Source organism: Apostichopus japonicus, chromosome 15 (assembly GCF_037975245.1).
Source record: "Apostichopus japonicus isolate 1M-3 chromosome 15, ASM3797524v1, whole genome shotgun sequence".
Lineage (NCBI taxonomy): Eukaryota > Metazoa > Echinodermata > Holothuroidea > Aspidochirotida > Stichopodidae > Apostichopus > Apostichopus japonicus.
The window spans coordinates 24,949,625-24,975,528 of NC_092575.1; the positions used below are offsets into that span (position 1 = coordinate 24,949,625).

Genomic DNA, 25,904 nt, shown 5'->3' on the forward strand with positions numbered 1-25,904 from the left:
GATATGAATATGCAACGAATCGCAATACGCATGCCCGAACGAAGTGCCACTGACTATAGGTGTGTTTGATGATTGAACTTAATGTGTTGTATAATATCAAATGATTGAAACCGGAGGATGGCAAAAACATACTTTAAGAATTCGCTTTCGTTCTTTTCAAATAAATGTACGTTTTGACATTTTTGTTTTCAGTGAGACCGCTCTGTGTGTAAGGTTGAGCTAGGGTTTGATGACCCCCTCCCCCTACCGTTGCGTTTAATGTCATCAAAATCCAGACTGCCATACAATTACATGAAATGAAAACAGAACCCAAAATTGAGGAAATGCAAATTTTCATTAATTCTCAGCAGTTTGTTTATTTTTCACAACAGATCGGAAAGAAACTTTCAAATGTAAGATATGATATCAACGTGTTTATCATTGCTAACATTGTTTCGTAAGTAGCAATACATTTGGTTCAAAACATACAGAACTGAATCGTATGTTGTAACATAATAAGGTTGATTAACAATAATAACATATCTTTTGTTCTTCTTTTGTTTGAAAGTTCTTAGCAATCTGCTAGAGAATATGATTAACATGCACAGAATAACATCTTGTTCCCAACACCTAAAACGAAGGAACAGATTCACTTAAGAAAGAAAATAAGATGAAAAAAAAACCCAATGTAATGTCAATTAAATCCTGGGCGAGGAATATTTTTGGTTTTCATTTAAAGTTAACATAGCGCGAATTATAATTAGTGTTGATAAGTTTGGTGGGTGTTATGACGATGTCAATAACACGGTGTATTTAGGTGGTGGCCTTCTCACCCCTACCCATTTTCAACGCCCCACAAACCTAACAAATATTTTTTGTTGCAACACCTTGCGCGTAAAGCTGATTACTGCTATAACCACCGTATGTTTCAACAAGCGCATTTCACATTAAACATTAAAACCAAGACCCCCTAACCGAGAGATTTCAACAACTTCTTGTTCACATACACCTTCCTTTTTTAAAGTCTTGCCTCTGCCCCTGACACCTTTCTTATTTAAGTGAAATCAAATAATCTAAATGCTTTTCAGCTTCCGTATACACTAAGCAAGCGATGGAGGAGTATACACACACACACATATATATATATATAGCTATCAATATATATATATATATATATATCAATATATCAATATATATTTATATATTGATAGATATATATATATATATATATATATATATGTATATATATATATATATATATATATATATATATATATATATATTCAACTGTTGTAAAATATGAACAAAATCGAAAGAAACTGAAACATGAAAAATATTAATATAAATTAAGAAAATGTTAGCCAAACTTATTCTGACTCTTGTATCTTAGTCACTTAAAGTTCAAATGAACTAAAGTGGTTAACCAAGAATATCTGCGTTCTCTGTCCAAGGGGTCAGATCTAACATCGGAATCTTGTCGAAGTCGTCACAGCTCACGCGTCTGTTGTCGATCGCCTCGCTGTTCCAAGTAAGCCCCAGCGGCGGACGAATTGAGATTAGCCGTCTGAAAGCAATATTTATATAATATCTATATGTGTCTGACTGTTCTTTGCGATCTGACAACATTAGATGAAGTAATTATAAATTCAAACAAACAATACAATATTCTTATTCATATCAAGATATATAAACAGGGCATCCTGAATGCAAGCAAGCGAGTACAAAAGGCAAGAAAGAAAGCGATATGAGCAAGGAAGATGAGCAAGCTAACCATAATTGTTGTTTCTCAAGAAGTCAACCAAGGGATAAATCGAGCAGGCAAGAAATATGCAGACTACTATAGGCAAGCCAATTAAGTAGGTATTAGTAAGCAATACATAGATCAATCGATTAACTGTCACTGAGAAACAAGAAAAACTCAAATTGAATTAAAATGAAAGGTAAACGAGATCAATTAACAAGGAAACAAGGAAAAAGAGCAATTATTTGCCAGCAAATAACCCAGAAAGCAAACAAGATCAATATTAATATATAAACAAGCAAACAAGAGCGTCTGTGTTAGCAAACTGTATCATATCAATTGTTTAAAGGATCTGCGATTTAGCCTCCTAATTATTCATTCTCCGGTCTCCTGTTATCTGACTCCTATAAAACAGATCACATTGACCGTAGAGCCTCATTGTAAAGTTTTTATCCACACTTATGAGGCATTGCTAGCCATACTGTGCATATAGATATACAGTACTGTGACAGTCCGAATGAAAAGGGACTAACACCAGTACCGTGTGGTTGTTTCTTAATTGAGTGACTCATACAACTTCATTCTCGTAAGTATTCAAGGTGATGATGAATCCTTTCGTAAATTTTAACGCTAAGAGTGATCCCTCATTGGTCACCATATATTTTCTACGGTTCTTCAAGTGATCGAATCCTCAATTGATTACCTACGCTAACAGTAATACAATCATATCAAATTGCACTAACAATATTCTTCCAGTGAACAAACCATCAATGTATTGCGTACACTATAGCAGTGATAGCCTAAGCTAACATTGCTGTTCCATGAAGCCATTTCATCAAGGTATTGCCCACTAACGAATGCGCACATCGTCCTGGATAAATGGATGGCTGGTTGGATCTTCTTATATCATTGCTCTTTCGATACTCGATTTGTTCTTCCACGTCTATACGAACAATAATGGATTGATACAGGGCACTTCCAAAGTAACCAATATTCCTATAATTTATATCGCAGTTTTCAAGTTTCCAAGTTCCAGGTACAGAATCGGGCCAAAACAATCTTTTAATCTCAAGTTACCTAAAATGTTTGAACAACGTTCGTCATGATTACATCACGGACCACATGTTGTGTTAATTCCAATCTAAATTAATATATGTATTTCGAGTGCAACTATAACATCACAACTCTTTGCTTCAAGTCGGAACAAAACTGCGACAGTCTCAACTATTATACCAATATCTAGAAAACGGGAAATAGCAGCCGCGTGCAAAATTCACCAGGATGCTTAGTATATGTTCTTTTACATTAGTCAAAGATGTATATGTATACTCTGTGTTGTCCTTTTAAGGTTTTATCTTAATGTAAGCTTAGTTGGAACATTACCTGTCCAAAGAAGCGTCAGTCTTCATTCTGAATACCCACGGTTGGATTCTCAGAATTTGGATGTTGTTACAAATTACACGAGAAAATAACACGTGCCCGATGGCATCTATTTGAGCTAAAATAAGGAAATCAAAATACAATAATGTGAAATAAAAGGCTTTTCATAGAGAGGAAGGGGGAAGGCTGCTCTCCTCCTAACTCAAATATTGGAAAATTAATGCTACTTTCAATGATCAGATGTCCCACCTAATTGCATTCTCAATGCCGCCGGGACTCCGTAAGTCTGCCTTAAACTTGTCTGTTGTCTATAGACTTTGATAGCATTCTCTACAATAAGAATCAAAAGATCAACTTCAGTCAATTCGGTGACAGTCTATAGGTATTCTAACTAAAACCAGTATTGATTTTTCTTCAAAGGATTACCACTACTCCTTAAAGAATGGTGCGCTAAGTGGAGAATCAGTAAAAACAGTGCTCTTCATTCGAAATTGGGGATTTTATCTACTCGTTTTCTATAGGCTCAAGCATACTGATAAGTATCAAACATTCTGAGGATATTATCCGATGATGCATTGGAATTACTTTTAACAGCAAAACTATACTTTAACAAACATCCCAACTATAGGTAAAACATGGAGGGTTATACCTTATCATAGAAAAATACTTAGTTATCACATGAGTCAACCGTGTTAAATTTATATTGATAATACTCAGATCAAACATATCCTTATATATGTGAGAAATAATTTACTAAGCAATGTCCCAAAGTAACATCAATAATATTATAACGTCACAGTCAAGCCTTGTACATCTGCCCAGGCTTCGTTTACTTTAGAAATTCAAATTGGGTCATCTCTTTACTTATATGTCCCTCTTTTAAGGATCCCGGTGCAAGAGGACTTGTGAGTTAAACCCCTCCGAGGGCGACGGGAGGGGGGGCAGCACAGCCACTGGGGTAGATTCTAGTTTAGGAAGGTATACAATGGAATGGTGGTACCAGGTCTCAGGGAGCCCCCGGTGGAAGTCAAGCTACTCGGTTTTACTATAAGTCTCATTCTGTCTTTTGGCCAGCTGCCTCCTTCTGTTGACAAATTTCTGTCTGGCATTTGTATTTGTAAGCCACTGACTCTTTGGTCTGTTGGTCTTTTAGCTTACTTAAGCGGTTTGTTTTAACAAATAAATGTTTCCATCCTGAAGGATCGGCTGTCCGTATACATCTAGAGAGCTACATATGGGAAAGGGGGAAGGCAGGTGCGGGAGGTGGTAGGGAGGCGGAAGGAATTCTTCTGTAGATAAGGGCTACATTCCTTTCTGTTTCCTACATCCCATCCATTTCAAATTGTTCATTCAGGAATTGGCGGAAGACCGTAAAATTAATGGACATACATCCAAAACGTACCATTAGTAAACGCCTGTGGTTTCTCTGCGTTTTCAAAGTAAAACCTATCGCCGTATCTCAAGTTGTGAAACTGTAACCCAAGAGCGTTGGCAAGAGTTTCCCCGACCAGTGCACCTGGGAGGTGATTTTCGGCAAGCATACCGACGAAGGGCTCGATTTCCTCGACTGAACTGTATTGGATAAACATTTCAAAGTTCTTAGATGCGATGTTTATGAGAAATACACGTACATAGTAATAGCATGTCAGCTATGACAGTGCTCAACAGTCGCACGGTGCCTCTAGAATGGCGTGTTAGCAATAACTAGTTGACATGTTCTTCATGAAATCAAACTATAGTCAACGTAGTATGAAAGACATATTTTCAAACCTGTATACAGTTTTGAAGACTTCAACATCCTCAGGACGACTGATTGCTTTTAAATCCTCAAATGATTTGACATCGCTCAGACCGAAGAACTTTCTGTAATCCAGGTAACTGGGTAGTCCATGATCCCGCCCACGTTGAATGTTAAGTGCGATAAGGTCCAATGCAAAGCTACCGAAAATGAATATGCAGAACGTTAAATGTGACAAGGTCCAATCAAATTGAATACATACATAAATATACATAAATATATATATATATATATAACTGAAAATCGTAATGAGTTGGAAAATCAAGAACAGTGAAAAAACTTTCAGCCTCCACCGGGATTCGAACCACGGGCCTTCCGCTCTGTACGCGGACACCCTAACCTCTAGGCTATGGACGCTGATTGTATGTCCAGAGGTTCGAAACCGGTAAGGAAGGTCGTAATTCCACTGCAGGCGTTTGTCACCTGTATCGAACAATACTATAGTTCTGTTTTTGGTGACATATTTTGCCTTACTCTAGAAATCAAACACGATGCTAATCAACTCGAAATCATTTGTGATTCCTAAAGCCGGATCTCGAAAGAGATACTTTGAACAGACTTTATGTTAATGCAATGGAGGAAAAGGACAAAGGCAAATGAATATATATAACTGAAAATCGTAATGAGTTGGAAAATCAAGAACAGTGAAAAAACTTTCAGCCTCCACCGGGATTCAAACCACGGGCCTTCCGCTCTGTACGCGGACACCCTAACCACTAGGCTATGGACGCTGATTGTATGTCCAGAGGTTCGAAACCGGTAAGGAAGGTCGTAATTCCACTGTAGGCGTTTGTCACCTGTATCGACAATACTAGTTCTGTTTTTGGTGACATACTTTGCCTTACTCAAGAGATCAAACATACATGGATTACACCAGATTTTTAATTTTCTATGAATTATTATTATTTTCTATCATATATATAATGATCAACATTTACAAGTGAACAGATTAGGAAGGAATCAGGTGGGGAGGGGGGTGGTGGGGGAGGGGGGGGGGGGGCGGCCGGTTCAACTTGACCTGTGCACAGAATTTCAAAAGTTTCCCGAATTCTAAAATCCACCGAATGACTAAAGTCAAGGGCCATGGAAGGGCCAGTTGAAGGGTCGTTGAAGCCGAAATCCCTTTTAGGGGGCCCGAGGCTCTTCCGCCAAAAAAAGATTTAATATACAGTCAACGGGGGCATTCTTTTTTTTTTGGTGTGTGGTTGATAACGAGGCTTAAACCAGTTGCATGTGATGCACTTCTTGCCCGGCTGAATTTTCAAAATCTCCTGACTGACATGGAAAGTAGGGGAATTCCCCCCCCCCCCCCCTCTTCCTTTTTGCGCACGCCACTTCATCAAACAATGACAATTTCATGTGATTTCCAAGAATACATCATCACAAAAAATCAACATGGGCTTTTTTCCATCGTGAATTTGTCATGTGTATGCTTCCTATAAGCGCGTGCCAACTTTAATTAACCTCCAAAGCGTTTATCCATTAACATCCTCTGTTTGAGCTCCGAGAAACCAACTACCCTTATACATATAGCAGGAAGAAATACTTGCTATTCTAATGGTAATATTCTGCATAAATGAAAGTACCGTTACGATGAAAACTGAAGTTGCAACCTGAACTTGTTTTGTGCGCACTTGCCATTTTAGCATATATGCAAACTTTTACATTCGTAAATTCCCTTCTTTTCACTTACGTTGAATTTTGAAACAGTTCAAGGTGAACTGACTTGCTAAAATGGCTGTCTACCGCTTGCAAACGTTGGTTCAACGCCCCGTTGATAATGGACAGCACACTGCCTCTCTCAAGATCCCGCAATATCTTTCCGTTGAAAAAAGCGTTTGATAGTTGTACCCCTTGAAGGCCTTTGAAATTTCGTGAGAGCCTTCTAAGATTTTGCGGAACAAGGGAATGGCCGAATCGAAAAAAAGCCGTTGCAAAATCAATGCTTATCGATGGGTCAATCTGTAAAGAGAATAGCATATGTTCAAGACAAGATGCGTCATTGTTTAAACCCCGTTTCCCGTTGCTTTAGAAATGTACCAAATGCATCATACGTATATATCAGTCCTGCCAGATGTCGTGTCGCATTTAGCAAAAAAAAAAAATTACAAACGGAAATGTATTATTATCTGAGTCTAAAATGTTAATTAAACTTACCATATTTGGTTAATACTAGATATGATAATGTATTACAAGCCTTTATTCTAATGTCATGAGACCCAAGCCCAAATGCCAACGTTAAAAAAGTGTTCCAAAAAATATCATGAAAGAAATATTCCAGTCCGAGACAAAATCCCATACCGAGCATTGAAGCTATACTCACGGTGGCGTTATATCCAGCATACCCTTCCAGTATATTGATCCTGTACTTGTCTACAATATCCTTGTTAAGTACAGGAATGAGCCATTCCCTATATACTATATTTTGCAGAATGCCTCCCACAATTTTCCTCGCCTCTTGGTACAACCTCTCATCATCCCATCCAGGGTTGATCTGACTGAGCTCACGTGCGATTCGATTGTGTTCGCTGACGAAGATGGTGTGCAAGGCTGTTAACACGGGCTGTTCTGCTGCCCTGATATCGCCAGCTCTACCACAAGGTTTCTGATTATTAACAGCTTCGCATTCCTCGTTGCCGTCATCTGATGGCAATAACTGGATACGACCGGCAGACAGCTCCTCAGTTAGCATTAATCCATTATCTATTTGTGTAAAGATAATGTTTCTTTTGACTGTGCATATCTATAATTGAATACATTATATATATATATATATATATATATATATATATATATATATATATATATATATATATATATATATATATATATGGTGGCATCCCTATATTCCGACGTCTCTATGTTCAGACAAAATGAAAAAAAAAACGGAGCAATTTTTTTTATCCAAAAATTTGTTTGTACCTAGAAAACTAGTTTTGTGACGCCAATGTTTTTTTTGACCAACATTTTTTCGGACCAAATTTTTGAGACCAAATTATTTTTACACGAAAAAAAAAATGTGACCCAAAGTTTGTTATGACCCAAACAGTGCTTGTGACCGAAAATTGCTGGTGACCCGAAATGCAATGCGCGAAAAATGCAAAGAGTGGAAACATACATCCTAGCCCACCATAAAGTATAATTTATACGTCATGATATTTGTGATGAAGAAATGACGAGACAACTTTCAAAAAACAAAGTATGGTCGTTGAAGCGTACACACGTACTTTTTCGAAGCTGTTGCAATTCGTTCATTTTTGGGATTTCTGGGATCATTTTTTTTTTCATCAAAACACCTTGTGATTCGTTTTGTTGTTTAGAGTTTATTTGGAGTTATTTTTTGTCTGTTCCTGTCATTCCGCCTGTTTTTGTGTTCATTCTGTGCTGTTTTTTTGTCTTGTGTCAGTGCTGTCCGTGGTTTAAGGTCTGTGGCGTCAGTGTATCCTATCGTTCAGTGTATAGTCGATGTTGAGCCTAAGCTGCTAATCGTGAGTATCGTTTTTCCGTGTTCGCGGGTTTTTCTGTGCCTTAGTGTATTCGTTATTATTGTCTGTTCCTGTCATTCTGCATGTTTATGTGTTCAATCTGTGCTGTTTCTCGTCTTCTTTCAGTGTTGTCCGTTGTTTTAGGTCTGTAACGTCAGTGTATCCTATCGGTTAGTGTATAGTCTCTGTTTAGCCTAAGCTGCTCGATTTTCTGTGTTCCCCGGGTTTTTCTTTGACTTAGTATTTTCGTTATGGCTGTGCCTGATTGTTTAGTCTGCTGTGATACGTGTAATATGTGGAACGAGTTTGAGATTTCTGGCTTGGAATGTGATTTTAAATCAGCGTCTAGTGAAGCTATTGGGTTTGTTTGCGATAAGCGTGTGAAAGTTAAGGAATTAGAGGAGCTATTGAATAGCTGTAGTTGTGTATGGACGGAAGTCGGGAATAGTAGGGCTGTGAGTAGTGCAGTTGCTGAAAGGGATTGTTGCGAGGTTGTTCCAACTTGTAATGGATTTGACGTGTTACCTGTGGAGGAGTTGAGTGACGTTGATGATGGGAATGAAGTCTCCCAGGAGAGAAATAGTGAGTGGCTAGTAGTGGACGAAGTGCGTGGTGATTGTGATGTGATAGAAGATGGTAGTGTGGTTGCAAACAGCGGTCAGTGGGGACAGGAGAAGTCGAAAGGAAGAATGGTATTGTGTGGGGATTCACTAGTACGGTATGTAGATCGAGAGTTCTGCAGGGCGGATAAAGCAAAAAGGGTCAGGGTATGTTTGCCAGGTGCTAAAATCCAGGATGTCAGTAAAAGGGTAAACAAAATCGTGTCAGATGAGGAGGTGGTTGTGGTCCAGGTAGGCACTAATAATGTGCAGAAAGAGTCACAAAACATTATTCAGTCTAGGTACCACGAATTGATGTGTCGACTAGCATCAACTCGGGCTAAAGTTGTCATATGTAGTTTGTTGCCAAGATTTGACAACAAGGTTCTGTCAGAAAAGATTGTAACTTTGAATGGTTTATTGTATAGTCTGTGTGCCGACTTCGGCTTCACATTTGATGACATGTGGTCATCTATCCAGGGTAGAAGGGATTTGTTCGCCAGGGATGGTTTGCACTTAGCTAATACTGGGGCCTCGTTGTTTGGTAGGATGGTGAATTACTCTGTTGAACAGCTATGTTTAATCTAAATTGGGGGCGATGAGGTCAGGAATAATTTTGGATAAGGATTATGTTCCTAGTGGAGGCAATTATAGTTGTTTTGCAAGCAAGAAAAGTGATAGTTATAGTTCTAACTTTAGGAGGCATGCTAAGGTACATAGTTTCAGGGATAAGCTGAAAATTTTCTTTACCAATGCTAAAAGTATTCGTAAAAATTTTGCTGAATTTACTGTGCTTCTTGAGGATCTGAAACCGGATGTGTTTGGTATCACCGAATCTTGGTTAAGGGAGGACATTGATAGTGCTGAGGTTTCTCACCCGGGGTATGTTGTGTATCGTCAGGACAGAAGGGATACTCATAATGGGGTTGGTGGGGTAGTTTTATTGTATGTTAGGGATGACATTGTAAGTGTTGAGAAATCTCAGTTGCAAGGGGCTTTTGTTAATTCTGTCTGGTGCGAGTTGTCCACAAACAACTCCAAGAGGTCAAGGGACGTTATCACTGTGGGCGTTGTTTACCGCTCTCCTAAAAGCAGCGATGATAAAATGATGTCGTGCTGTTTGATTCAATTACAAAGGCTGCTATAGGTGATGTTGTTATAATGGGCAACTTTAATTTTCCTGACATTACTTGGATAGATAGTTCTAGTAGTAGGAAGGGTAGTAATTTTCTAGATGTTTTGCAAGATTGCTTTTTACATCAACATGTTACTTTCCCTACTAGGTGGGGGGGGGGGATAACATCCTGGATCTTGTTTTGAGTTCTAATCCAAGCAATGTTGTTGATTTGACGGGTCTAGGAAAACTAGGAACTAGTGATCATGATATACTAGCTTTTGATGTTGTTTGCAAAGTCGTAAATTCTGTTAGGAATAAAAAAAGTTCCTGATTTTTCGAGATCAGATACAGAGGCAATTGAAACTTTACTAAAGGGTACAAATTGGATTAATTTGTTTAGAGATATGAGCGCTTCTCAATCTTGGATTTGTTGTGCTGAAAAATTAAAGATCATTATGGAAAATCATGTTCCGTGGAAGAATCGTCGTCGTAAAAGCAGTATGCCTCACTGGATGAATGAGAATGTTAGATGTGCAATTAGGCAAAAACGTAGAATGTGGAAGATGTTTAGGAGGACTAAATCTGAATCTCTTTTGGCCAAGTTCAAAATTCATCAGCTGAAGGTAGAATGCTTAGTCTCTGATGCAAAATTGAATTTCGAAAAAAGCATTGCCCTAAAAATTAAGGATAACCCAAAGGCCTTCTTTTCTTATGTCAGGTCAAAGCAGAAAGTTAAAGATGCAATTGTTTCTCTAAGGGCACCACAGGCTGATAATATAGTTATTGATAGTCAGGATCTTGCAGATCTTTTGAACAACTATTTGGTTTTCACAAGGGAAGATACGAGTAGTATTCCAGATTTTCAGGGGGGCAGTGATAGGCCTAAACTGGATACGGTCTTATTTCCGGATGAGGTTGTCTTAAAGGAGCTGCTTCGTCTAAATGTTTCTAAAGCTTCTGGACCGGATGCAGTCCATCCGTATTTGTTGAAGACTTTTGCACACCATTTCTGCGTTCCACTCTCGTTGGTTTTTAGTAAATTTATGGACGAAGGTTATGTTCCTAGGGACTGGAGGTGTGCTAATATTACCCCAATTTTCAAGAAGGGTGATAAGTCTAAGCCCTGTAATTATAGGCCCGTTAGTCTCACTAGTGTAGTTTGTAAGGTCATGGAGTCTATTGTTAAAAAGTCTATGGTCTGTCACTTCAGCAGTCAGTCTTTGATCAGAGTGTCTCAACATGGCTTTTGTCAAAAAAAAAAGGTCTTGTCTCACTAATATCCTTGAGTTTATGGAAGATGTAACAAGCTCACTACATAGCATAAGTCTGTAGATGTTGTGTTCCTGGATTTCCAGAAGTCCTTTGATAAAGTTCCCCACTAGCGGCTATTACTTAGGCTGAGCATGGGTGTCATAGGGAATTTACTGTCTTGGATCGGGAATTGGCTTGGTAATAGGGAACAGAGGGTGGTAATTAAAGGCTGTGCTTCTTCTTGGCAGAACGTTATTAGTGGGGTTCCATAAGGGTCTGTATTAGGTCCCTTGTTGTTTGTTGCCTATGTAAATGACATCGACGGAGATATTTTGTGTACAGCTAAGAAGTTTGCTGATGACACCAAATTGTATTCTGAGGTCTCTTCCAAGAGCAATTCTGAGAAATTTCAAGCGGATTTGGATAAGATTTTTTTCCTGGTCTCAGGGGTGGCAAATGCTTCTTAATAAATCGATAAATAATAAATCGATAAATGTAAGGTAATGCACATTGGTATTAGTAACCAAAAGTTTACATACAATCTTAATGGTGTGGGGTTACAGGAGGTCTCTGTTGAAAGAGACCTATGTATCTACATTGACTCATCTCTGTAACCTTCTAAACATTGTCTTGATGCTGCTAAAAGAGGTAATAGGGTTTTAGGTATGATCAATTAAGAGGAACTTCAGTTTTCTGAAAGAGGACATAGTAGTTAGGCTTAATAAGCAGTTGGTTAGGCCTCATCTGGAGTATGCTGCGCAGGCTTGGAACCCTTATTTTGCTAAGGATAAGGAAGTACTTGAAAAGGTCCAGAGGAGGGCTACTAGGATGATTAGTTCCTTAAAGAGGGTTCCTTATTATAGGCGGTTACAACTGTTGAATCTCACCACACTGGAGCTTAGGAGGTTACGTGGGGACTTGATCCAGTTTTTCAAGATTGTGTATGGTTTCGAAAATTTATCCTTTACCGACTTTTTCATGTTTGCTAACAGTAGTTGTACTAGAGATCATTGTCTTAAGCTTCAAAAGTCACATAGTAGGATTAATATTCGGCATAGCTTTTTTTTTTCTAATAGGGTTGTGAATGAGTGGAATGGTTTACCTGAGAAAGTTGCACTTGCAAGTAGTGTCAATGGGTTTAAGAATGCTTTGGACAAGCACTTTAAGCATTGTAATCGGGTCTGAGTGTTTGTGTCTTCAGTTTTTCCCCTCTCTCTATAGGGTCCTTGATGGGGACTTAAGTGTCCCTCCTGATCCTTTTTTCTACTAAACTAAACTAACTATAGTTCATATCCCTCTACCAGTGTAGCATCTCTATGGTGTTCGTATCTTCATTGCTATAGTGCATAACGTTGTTCCTCTCAATTTTCTTTGTTCTTTAAAGCTGTTTTCAGTTTTGCTATTTCCTGTCTTTAGAGTTACTTTAGTGTAAGGTTGTCTTCTGTTTTATATGACATTATTATAAATACCCAGAGTCATTAAATGACTGTGTATTTCAAACATCAGGTGTGTAATTAAATATATCACTTACTTGTTGAACGGAGTTAAGAATGATCAAGGGAGCGTACATACCGGCTCACCATTTAAACGATAATTTCACTTTAACTTTGCTTAACTTTGAGATTTTTATTTGTTTGTATCCGTATACGTAGCCTAAATTCCATTAAAAACAGCAGGCGTGTAGCCAGGAATTTGCCAAGGGAGGGGTGAACCTGTAGGCAAACTGTCAGAGCCATAGATCCTGCATTGAGAACTATCTACAAGAAAATTTTGGCTGCAAATGCCTCCCAGATCGCTGGAAATGGCACTTCCCAGGCCTTTTAAGTTGCATCTAAGCTTGAAATTACTAGCGATTTCATTAAAGTATACAAAAATATATGCTCAGGGGGGGGGGGGGGCGGTCGCCCCCTTCGCCTCCTTGGCTACGCGCCTAAGAAACAGTGCATGTAAAAGCGTATGCACTTATAAAACAAAACCATGAATGGCATCGGAAAAGCCATAACAGAAATACTCACTATTTGTTCTTAACAGACTTGCTCTTTCGTCTGTGCTTCCATAGATATTTGAACCATCCAAGAAAGATGTAATTCCATTCATGGTCGTACGTGAAAGATCCAAGTCGTCCCCTCGTCTTTTGCAGTCTACGTTAGGAGACAAAACAGGCACAGACCTCTCAAATCGAATACATTGCCGAGTGCCGCATACCTCATCATCAGGTTTGCACGGGATCGGCAGGCAACCTTCTTGTTCTTCGCAGGTGCACCCCACTGAAAATCGATAGAAAGTAAATTATTATCAGCTCATTATATATTTTCTTGTGTGTGTATGTTTGTGTGTGCACTTGTTTTGTATTCTGACCGAGGACTTCCAAACCTTCGGATGTGATTTCTAAAGAACCACCACGTCCTTGAAAGAATTCTATTGTTATGGGGTATTGTTAAGGTTATGGTACATGGATTTGCACAATTGAAAAACAATGGGGTCCTCGGTCTAAATGTAAAACACACCTGTGTGTGTGTGATACCAGAACTTGCAACACGCAAGATTTTTCACTCATCGCGTCAGCTCATCTTTCCATTGTGTACATAATATATCCATAGAAAGAATTTGTGGAAAGTTCGTTGTTTTAAAAGAGCTCAACAAAAATAACCAAAAGATAGTAAACAATTATACATGATACCAAACGGTTTTCGCTTATTAAATATAGATATATTTCTCATATAGTTTGGCAATGTACACACATTGAATTTACCGTCATCAATTAATAAAATGCTGAGTGTATGCACGGTTGCTTTAAATCTAAATACCTCTTGGTTGATTCGTACAGCAAACAGCATTAGTTATAGAAAAAAACAAAAAAACAACAACAACAAGAGAATCTGTGCGTGGTTCTTTATATTTTGTTGTGCATGGTGGCACTTATTTTCGTCTGTGGTTCATTTAATTTAGCTATTATTGATTGTTTGAAATAAGACGAAATAACATACATATTCATGAGTTATATTTTCCCCCTCCTCATGTCAGTTGGGACAATTTCCTCTATATGCCGATAACCACTGCATACTCTCCTCTCTTATCATACTTCAAAGCACTCGTACTGAAAGTACAGAGAGTTCCTAACCTTTATCAGATAGAAACATGATATTCATACTGCTCATACTGTCAGTACAAGTGCATTGAGACGTGACGTGGAATTATAGCATAGCAAAATATTTTCCTAACAATAGTTGTCTTTCTTATAGCGTTCTCGACCTCTCTCTTACCGTCTAAAGTCGTAATAAGAGCCAAATCATGGTCGATGAACTGACCCATGTGAACTAAGAGCTCAGTCACATCAAACTTGGAAAGTCTCGAATCAGTGCATACAAACTCATCGGAGACTTCACGAGCGGTCTTTGAAAATTCGCGTGGCTTAGATACACCTGTTTTTGAGGCAAAGTATAGTGTAAAATAAGGTAAGCTAAATTATTTATAATAAAGAATTTGGAATCACGGAGACGAGAATTCATTCAATTATTATAATATTGCACATCTTTCTCTAGTTATTTATGTTTTTTAAATTTTATATGCACATTCACATATAAACCAATTTTGTATTTATGTTTCAGAATAACCTGCTGCATACAATGGCGTAACCAGAAATAGATGGCTAACAGAAGGATAAACACTAGCAAATTGAGTGAATTATATCTTTATAGATGAAACTCGTTGATCACAGTCGGTTCAATAACACAGTCAATTCTTGTCTCTTACAGAACTTAGGACTTATTCCTGTTTTTGATTTTGCTTTTTTTTGGGGCATTTTATTTATTTATTTTTTTTTGGAGGAGAGGGGGGGGGGAATTTTCATGTTTGAACATTAATATTAGAAACATGAAACCGATCAAATTTCTACTGAGGAAGGGTGTAGCTGCCGTGACGAAACTATATCTTGTTATATTTTTGAGGAAAATATCTTATACAAGTGGCAGCAATGTGCTACTGTACATGAAATCACGGAAAGGAAGAAAATATCAAACCGTCGGCGTAGTTTGCTTTTATCAGTCGGATAAAAGGCGTGTTGGAACGGCCAAGGGCAGGATTCATTAAGTTATTACATTCTCCATTAATAGTGCGGAAAGGTGAGCTTTCGTTGCATTTGATGTTGGAATTGCGGAAATCAACGATGCTGTTGTACGCTTGTAATTTTGCTGCCAGTTCTTCCCTGTAAATAGATAAACAAAACAAGAAGATTTCAGCAAACACTTAGTTAAATGGTTTTACCTATTTATGCAAGACGGCAGGGGATATATAAGGGAAGGAGCTTAGACAGAGCAGAAGAATTCCGAACAATACCCTTTAAAGTAGTGTGTGTGTGCACTTTTCTCTTGTTCTTTCTTTGTATACTCCGACTGAGGACGTGAACAAAGGAATTCAAAGTCCCCAGACGTCATTTGAAAAGAACCACCATGTCCTCAAAATAATTCCATTGTTAAGGAGTATTGTTAACAGTTAGGGTGAGTGTGTTGTTGGCGTGTTTATTCAAAGGTTTGTAAAACCTTCTGTGTTTCATCTTGATTACAAATATTGATCAAATCAAAACACCGTCTTAGATTTTTCTATCCGGAGTCAATGTTAATGTCAGAGAGCGATTAATTCAGTTTGGATTCCATTCTCAACATTTCGTATATCGATTAGACATTCTCCTGTGATATTTTCACGGCAGTATTAATAACAAACAAATTGCATATGAAGAAAAACTCAAGTTTACCTGAAACGGGAAACGTGCATTGTTTTGAACGTTAATATTGGAAAGCATCAAGAAAAATGGTTCTTAATCCGTCTCCAAAAGTTTGTTCATTCGTTTTCTTGAATGAATGTAATTGCGTACTTACAAATCTGGGTCTGGACAGGTAAAGAGTGCTTCTATGTCGTGTACCAAGGCGGTCCTCGATTCCGCTATCTGTCGCTTGTGTATGCTATGCACGCTATGTTCATCCCTGGAGAAGGCTGCCAACACTTTGTACGGACTACGGGCCATTGGACATCCGTATTCAGAATCTATATATGATTGCAAGGTACACTAAAGTTATGGTATTTTTTGTCTAAATCGTTTAGTTCACTACTATGATCGATATTTGATATTCTCTCTTCCCACTACTATCAACGTGTGAAATTATTGGCTTGTGCAGTGATAACCTAGCTATTTGTCAATTTTATTATTATTATAACATACTTTGGTGTACAATGTACAATCCAAGTCGTTATAGTAGAACAGTGTTATAGATATGAACTGAGTCGCCTCCCCTACCCTCCCCCTGCCCCGCCCTCAAAATTAACAAAGATAAATCGATAGAGGACAGTACCGATAACATATCAAATACAAACGAGTGATAATTTCTATGAAGGGAATCAGCCATGAAATATATAACCATTTGCATTTCTTTCTTAAGTTATAACCAATATATAAATAGATATTGGAGGACCGAAATAATCAATAACATAAATCAGATATAGCTAATACAATTGGGACGTCACAGAATATCAACAGTCAATTATTTTAAATATGATGTTTGAGGTTTAGATCTATGCAAAATTGGAGTCAGGTTAAGTCGTACAGCCTCAACACACACTGAACATGGCCACCCAGTTAGGATATTTTCTACTGTGTTGTAATTCCGTGTCCCGATTTTCCAAAGCACTCTTAAAGGGTGTGAAGACTCGCGCACAAAGAAACGTCTCATGCCGGTTATCTGGCCTAGTTTCGCATGAGGTGTAACAGAAGTGTTAGACACCACCATCGATCCCAGAAAATACACACACAGATTGCTACCGTCGGTAATTAGACACTATTGGGCACAGTCAGTACATGCAGCTACGGTCGATACCCACAACACAGTGTACATATAATAGCAGCGATGGACATCTCAGGTCTAGATAAAAGATAACAAGGTAATGGTATCACGTTTCATTACTGTCTGCATGTTGTAGCGACACGAACAAAACGTCACTTGCAAGCAACAGAAAGTTAACTTTTTCAGATGGCTGCACGCGGTTTGGGCGAGTCTTCAATGCCTTTAATGACAGTATGAGCAGTATGGATATTACTTTCCTGTCAGAGAAAGGCAAGGAACTGTTCACACTGACAGTACGAGTGCTTTGAAGCATGATATGACAGGACAGCATGGATTGGTATTGTCATTGGAAAACGGCCCCAACTGCCTGAAAAAAAAACCCTGTACATACCCATTAGCTCTCCTGACGTCATACCGATACAGCCAATCAGCACCATGACAGGTACAACTGTTATTCTATAAAGAAATATTAAGTGTACAGTTACCACTGTATATTGCTATCGTTTGTAATGCAACTTTTGGAGAAAAAAAAACTGTCACGGTTCTATGCGTGTGCTAGTTTAATTGTCGGTTTTGATTTCTGTCATTGTTGCATCCGACGACTTAATACTGTCGAATTTACTTTTTTTTACTTTGTTTTAAGTATAACGAAATGTGTTAGTGGCAAATTATTTGTCTCTGATGTTCTACAGAACGTTAAAACTTGTTTGGGTTTAGTACTCATCTCAATTCGAAACTTTCAATATAAAAAGAAAGCTTCAAGGGAATACGTTATTCGAATCATTCAAAATTTACCTCAAATTCCCGATAACGAGCTGAAAGCAGATGCTCATATTTTTAAGTATTTTAACAAATCCTTATTATCAATCATATTGGCGATCAAAAAATTTAAGCTGACATGTGACTTTATTTTGAAGAAACCAACCACGCAATCACCTTAAAATATCCCGACGAAATGGATTGTCCGTACTAAAGATTCGAGTATTTGAATATTTCTTGGCAAAACGGCATTCTGTGTTTCTTAATTTCTCAGCCAAATGTGACTTTTGAAATAACAAATGGGCACATTTTCAGTACGAAAATGGAACAATTATAGTAGTTTTCATAAGAAGTGTAATAACATTGTAGTAAATGTATAGTAGCGTAAAAGATTATGTTCTTTCATCATGTAAATGAAATTCAAAATTAGTTTACATCGACATGCGTATAAGCTGGTCATTATGATTAAGCAATCACATATGTTTCTTTGCTGTGCTTGTTATTCTTTTTGGCTCATGTAAATCAAGAAGCCATTATGTTCAAATGCTCTTTTTTCCGTTTATTTTATGGCAGGTCCACGTCGTGCCTCTTACGTTAACAAAATAAAGAAGTCCATATAAGTCTACTCATAACTACATATTGAGAGGTGTTTTCCTATTTTTTTCTGTGCGGTAGATATTAAAGCCATAAACGGAAGTTACACAGTAACGATAGTTAATGATAGAAACCAATTTTTTGTTACTTTCGTCGTCGCCAACAGTGCATCCATGGATTATGTCGTCAGAATTTGATAAAAAACGACTTATACAAGTATACGAAAAAAAAACATTTCATTGACTCACCGAATCAAATGCAATGGCTTCATTGTGTGCTAAAATAAAAGCATAAAGAGTATACTAATGACCAAGAAAGAGAAAACAAACTCGAAGATGGGGAAATTCGTAGCGTCATCCATATATGAGATCTGTAAAATATTCTTCGTTTCGAAGTATGCAAATGAATACATTTAGTAGGATTCGAGGACTGGGGAGTGTCGCCAAGTTTTGCCCTTCAAGAAAATCTGTTCATTCAAACAAATAGTCTCGAATTTCCCATAACCCATACTCCTAGCTTAAGGATTATGAGCGCAGACACTGAACTATGAACAAATGGACAATCAAATCACATTATCTAATTCTTATAACAATATTAATAAATTTCGAGATAAATTATAAAAAATTTCAGTTTACAATCTCTATAAATCAATCGAGAATCTGATACGGCGTCAAATCGGAGAGGTAAAACGGTGAAATATAACAAATTCAAGATAGAACCGTTCCGATTTTATGGATAATACGTCGAATTCAAGATGATTCGTTAAATTTCAGATAAAATTATAAACTTTGAGAAAGGAGCGTCCAAATTTTGAGATGGCCACCATTGCATATACAAAAAATCAAAAAATATTATATCAACATATTATACATGAGAATGAAATGGCAAAACATCACATTTTTTTTAGCTGAAACCCCAATATTGTGAGATAAAATGTCTATATTTCGAGATTTTTTTTTCTTCTTATAAACACTAACATTTTCGAATGAAGCTTGAAAATGATTAAAAGATAAAATCTGATTAAATATATAATAGGCCTAATGCATAATTTTGAGGAACAACGTAAATATCCTGATAAAATGTCAAAATTTCGAAATCAACCAACGAATATTTGACATGTCGGAATTTTGAGAACAAACTTCGGATTCGAGATGATTCGTTAAAGTTCAGTAACATGTTTAAGAAAGAAGCGTCCAAATTTCGAGATGGCCACCATAGCATACACCAAAATGAAATTCTTTCGTGGAAACACCCACCACGGGCTTTCAGACCAACTGTTTTCCCCATGACATCAGTTTTTTATCTGACAAAACCGAAAAGTTACATTTTTGTGGAAATGCTAGCCCACCACCCCACCACTTGAAGCCCTCACCGGCCTGGCGAGAATTTATAAGTTCCCGACTAGATAGTTAATTATCTTTCCTAAAACTTCATGAATTTCATTAAAACAAATCGCCATTTGTCCAACGACCTTCGCTTCACCGCCGGACGGAATATATTTTCCACACCCAGCGGCCATCACTTTCTTTCTCCGTAACTTGTCAGAACTAACACTCTTTTACATAAATACAACTACATTGCAATAACTCAAACTTGTTGGGGAAAAGGGGAGGGTGTGGGTGGGGGTGGGGCGGTGGGGGAAAGGTATGCATGAGCAATGAAATAATTGTCACATTTGTCTTATACTTATGACTGACAATATTACTTTTTTTCCAAAAAATAAAGCTTTGATTTTATTGAGACATTTTAGGTTCCTTCATATTTCTATATGCTACAGAGCCTAAGACGGTAAAAGGTGGATTAAAGGTTTGTTGTCATTTATTTGAAAATAAGAAAATGATTATCGTTCCTCCAAGTTCAAACATAGCCTATATTTTGATTACATCTAATTGAATTGTTTACCTGCTCAATTGCTTAATTCATACAAGTTTCATGAACATTGCTTCATAATAACATAATAAATTAGCAAAAAAAAAATAATGGGAATAAATGAGAGAAACACGAAGGGTCCTATAAAGATAAAGGTAAGAAATACATCTTGATAATATCGTTTATCGAGGAACAATTTGGAAACTTTAAAGGGTGGTTTCGGTTTAGACAGTTGCTTATATTTTACCAACAACACCCTACCCCAACCGTATCGGGTAAATGAACGGTTTCTTTGCACTGGATAAAGCAAGAAGCACTTTTATCTTAATTCAGCTCTATACACATATATAAAAATCTTACAGAAGTGACAGTTTCAATACTGAAAAATGAAACAACAAGACAAAAAAAGGGTATTTTTTTGTACAGGTGAGAAAGTTTATGCTGTCGTATAAATAGAGAGAAAACTTACCACAAGTTCTGCTGCTTTATTGAACTATACGAAAAGCAATGTTCAAGTCACTGCGTCAAAAGCTGATCTGAAGCATCAATTGAAATGTTGGATGTGTTTTATCTTATTTTTGATGGACAGAATAATTGGAAAGATCAACAACGCATTGTATTCGTTATGCTGATTAAATTATATATTTTCAATTTGAGGTAACACTTAATTATGTAAGCATATATACATTATATATCACATAAAGTGTTTGCCTTCTGTTACGAATATATGATTTTTAATTTATTCATTGATAATATAAAAATGAAACTAAAGTGCTTTATAATCACTACGATCGAATGATTTAATTAACCCTGTATTTTATTGCTCGCTGCGCTAACATGATGTCCAATTTAATATATGCATATTCACTATGCATCACGTAATAATGAAATCTAAATAATATAATGGTTCCAATGTTGACTCAAAGATTTAGATTATCGCTGTAACATGATCTTATAGAAAAATATATATGTAATTCTAGTGAACTGTTTATAATCAAGTCTCAATTCCAACCTACCACGCATGCGCAGTGACAATTCGACTCACCAGGGTGGACATACTTTGAGTGGAAGTTAGGAGGTTGCAGAGTGGCCAAAATTATACACAAACATTTCTTTTCACTCGATATTTCAATGCGGGTGGACTAGCACCTAGGTTCATATTCGTCGTTTGATCAGCGCAACCCCCACACATTACCATAGGCCATACCTTCCATTGGATAATCAACAGTTGGATGACTCGGAGTTCGAGTTGAATATAGACAATGCGATAGAGTTGCAACTTCCTCTATAACTGTAAGATAATATTACTGTGATCAATGAGATCCTGTAGCCATCATATAAAAAGTTCTATTTATCCTTTTTCTCTTCTTCTTCTTTTTTCACCCTTCCGTTTTACATTCAAATCTTTTTTCCATGTTTTGTTAGCGAGAGCCTAGTGGAAGATAAACTACGGCTTATTAACTTCAGGGTTTAAATTATCGCTGTTATTATGGTCTTACTATTATAAAAGATATATATATATATATATATATAATTCTAATGAACTGTCTATATTCAAGTCTAAAAATTCCAGGCTAGCACGCATGCGCAATGACAATTTGAATATTCAATGTGGACGTACTTTGAGTGAAAGTTAGGAAATTCAATGAATGTTGCAGATTGGCCAAAATTTTACAAACATTTCTTTGCACTCGATATCATAATGCGAATGGACAAGTGTTCATAACCGTAAGTGAATTCTTATTGATGTTAGAAATCATTATTATATTAGTTTTCTCACTATTCCGAAATGTTACAGGAAGAATATAAGCCTCAGGTCTGGAACAGTGAAGGTTGGTATCGTCAGCATAAGGAAATAATAGAAACCCTCGGAACCTATCGATCTTTTTTTAGATTGCTGCCACAAGGAAGTCCTTCACCAGTCCATCACAAACCCATATTCTCACCCCCACCCCCACACTTTCCTCACCACGCTCACCTGGGTTCATTCCTCTCCCTCAGGATAGTACATAAAAACAGTCGCACGATTAAGCAATGTATTGCCTAGAAATAATCAAGTTATTCATGAAATGCGCAAAACTCAGTCTTTATTGTTAACAAACATAAGATCAACAGGCCAGGTGTGTGAGTAATTATCATAGTTGTAATGCACCTGCGCGGAACTAAAGTACAATGCCTCTCTAGTAATACCAATCCTTTGATATCATTTGATTTACAAATGAGAAAGGGACTATATAGCAACACCATAATTACTAGATGTATAGTCAGATGGGCTGAAATGGTCACAACACCACAATTGAATCATATCCTATTACAGTGGCGTAGGAAGGTACTTTTGAGTGGGGGACAGCCTGGGGAGGGGTCTAAGGGGAGGGGGTGCCCCCTCCCTTTTGATTTTTTTTTGCATTTCCAGGTGGCCTCAGATGCAATTTGGTGCAATATAGCACACTTCAACACTCCATTTTGTAAAGAATTTTGCATTTTCACCTGGCCTTAGATGCAATTTGGTGCTCCAAATGAGATTTTTTTCAGCCACCCGGTTCCTACGCCCTTGTCCTATTAGCAATTTTGGAACGCTGAAGTCAGTCTTTCATGCAGCGTGTCTTTATATTTAAAGTAAAGCGTAAGTAACTTGTGGATTTGAATAATGCATAAGACATCAAGTAGTGGATTTGCTCGGTGTTTAGATTGCTATTTACACACATGTAGAATGAAATACTGTATGACAATATAATTTTTTCCTAAAAAATATAGTTTAATCTATTTTGATTATCAGTTTATAAGTGAGAATAATCGATAAGGTAATATTCCAACGTATAAGAAATTTACATTATTAAAAAGTAAATTAACATTATATACGAATTAGCATAATAAATTGAAGCAAACTTTTTATGTCCACTTAAAACAGTTAATAAAAATTAAAGTTTTAATTTTTTTATTCGTTTTGAGATTTTTTCTTCTTAATAAGAACATTTATTAATTCAAGTTTTAGCCATAGCATGACAGCTGTTTAAAAAAAAAAGATAATTTAATATAAATGTATGCGATAAATTTCCATACAATTTTACAGGCATTTTCACATCTCGGTCATTAAATCAGTATCTCTCCTTACTTTCTCTTCTTTAATGCATATTTAGTCATAAATACTTCACATCATTGCTGTCACGTATTTGAACTTAATGAATAACGTTATGGACATATTGGCAATAATAAAATGAATACGACAAATAAATAAAGCAATTTCATGTTATTAGTAGGGTATATCGTAAATAGACCGCTGGGTTGGTAAGGATGACTAATCGATATGCCGTTGCTGACAAGTGAATCAAACTGAATTAATCGCTCTGTGAAATTGAAATCGATTCCGGATAGCAAATTCTAAGACGGTGTTTTGATTTAATCAATTTTTGTAGCAGATGGAACGCAGACGGTTTGGCAAACCCTTGGAACAAACACGCCCATAACACAGTCACATACTTCTTATGAGGACATGGTGGTTCTTTTCAAATGACGTCTGAGGACTTTTTTCAAGTACTCAGTCGGAGTATACAAAAAATAATAACAATAATGATCATAATAATAATAATGCACACACTACTTTAAAAGGTATTATTCGGAATTCTACTGCTCTGTCTAAGCTCCTTCCCTTATATATCCCCTGCCGTCTTGCGTAAATAGGTAAAACCATTTAACTAAGTGTTTGCTGAAATCTTCTTGTTTTGTTTATCTATTTACAGGGAAGAACTGGCAGCAAAATTACAAGCGTACAACAGCATCGTTGAGTTTCGCAATTCCAACATCAAATGCAACGAAAGCTCACCTTTCCACACTATTAATGGAGAATGTAATAACTTAATGAATCCTGCCCTTGGCCGTTCCAACACGCCTTTTATCCGAATGATAAAATCAAACTACGCCGATGGTTCCATAGTTTCTTCCTTCCGTGGTTTCATGTACAGAAGCACATTGCTGCCACTTTTTAAAGATATTTTCCCCCAAAAAAGGGAACAAGATATATTTTCGTCATGGCAGCTATATCCTTCCGTAGATATTAGCTCGTTTCTTTTTTTGATATAGAAGTTCAAACATGACAATCACGCTCCAGAAATGAAGAAGCAAAAACATAAATATGTCCTTAGTTCTGTAAACGACAAGCATTGACTGTGTTATTGGACTGACCGGTCCGTGATCAACGAGTTTATGTCCTCCAGCTCTTAAAAACGGTTAGCAAAATATTCCGCTATCAATGTTTTAATTATTTTTAACACACAAAACGCATGTTGTACATGAGTTGTGCTTCATGGCACAACGTTTTGAGGTCAAAGACCGGTGTCAAACCCGGTCCCAGTTGGGCCATAATTCCCCTTATATTTGCACTTTCAAATTCGAACCGCTGTCTGACAGTTATGTGCCTCGCGAAGTGCCACCACTCTCTCATCGTCCCTGCAAACGCTTCCAAAAATTTTGCAAAATCTTCCTTGAAGGTTGCTGTACATGGTCAGGGCAGGGAGTAGCAGATCTCTTGCTAGCCACATTTCCTAAGTTCAATCTCTTGGTTCACTTTCTCTACAGCGTCATTAATGGCATCAATTTGCTCGTAATGTTTGTTCCATCCCGGAATTGACCAGAATGAGACCGTTCTTTCCCGCTATCATCGGTTGGCATATTTGATCGCCCTCATCTTGGTACTCCCTGATACATAAATACGTGTTTTGCTTGAAGTTTCGAATTACGAGGTAATACTTCCCATTCTGGGGGAAAGAAGATATCGTCGGCTTTATTATTAATATATATATATATATATATATATATATATTAGAGAAAACCAGAGAAATAAGATATGACTCATAATTGTCGAATGACTGCCAAGTATTGCTGACGAAGGGACCGAAAATTCCAATATATTTTCTAAAAATTACTCCTTATTTGTCAATTATGAGTCATATCTTATTTCTCTGGTTTTCTCTAATAATATTTTCTTTTGGAGTAAACGTGGATTTTCGTTATATTATATATATATATATATATATATATATATATATATATATATATATATATATATATATATATTTATATATATATATATATATTTATATATATATATATATATATATATATATATATATATATATATATATATATATATATATATATTAGAGAAAACCAGAGAAATAAGATATGACTCATAATTGTCGAATGACTGCCAAGTATTGCTGACGAAGGGACCGAAAATTCCAATATATTTTCTAAAAATTACTCCTTATTTGTCAATTATGAGTCATATCTTATTTCTCTGGTTTTCTCTAATAATATTTTCTTTTGGAGTAAACGTGGATTTTCGTTATATTATATATATATATATATATATATATATATATATATATATATATATATATATATATATATATATATATATATATATATATATATATATATTTATATATATATATATATATATATATATATGTATATATATATATATATATATATATATATGT

The 25,904-nt window shown here is 36.7% G+C and overlaps 1 protein-coding gene and 1 long non-coding RNA gene across 2 annotated transcripts; one reads left to right on the forward strand and one right to left on the reverse strand.

Moving 5' to 3' along the window:
- Positions 1 to 1,239: 1,239 nt before the first annotated feature.
- LOC139980957 (salivary peroxidase/catechol oxidase-like) lies at positions 1,240 to 21,002 on the reverse strand. The gene is made up of 13 exons (XM_071993026.1): positions 20,876 to 21,002; positions 18,786 to 18,814; positions 17,576 to 17,640; positions 16,225 to 16,390; positions 15,370 to 15,554; positions 14,614 to 14,772; positions 13,366 to 13,617; positions 7,222 to 7,601; positions 6,592 to 6,860; positions 4,871 to 5,038; positions 4,503 to 4,672; positions 3,104 to 3,218; positions 1,240 to 1,543 (listed from the first exon to the last, which is right to left on the reverse strand). The coding sequence occupies exons 2-13, from the start codon at positions 18,806 to 18,808 to the stop codon at positions 1,399 to 1,401; spliced, it is 2,097 nt and encodes a 698-aa protein (XP_071849127.1). The 5' UTR covers positions 18,809 to 18,814; positions 20,876 to 21,002; the 3' UTR covers positions 1,240 to 1,398.
- LOC139980958 (uncharacterized) lies at positions 13,507 to 15,351 on the forward strand. Its single transcript, XR_011797748.1, has 3 exons — positions 13,507 to 13,634; positions 14,593 to 14,805; positions 14,959 to 15,351. It is a non-coding gene; the product is annotated as an uncharacterized lncRNA (long non-coding RNA).
- Positions 21,003 to 25,904: the final 4,902 nt, after the last annotated feature.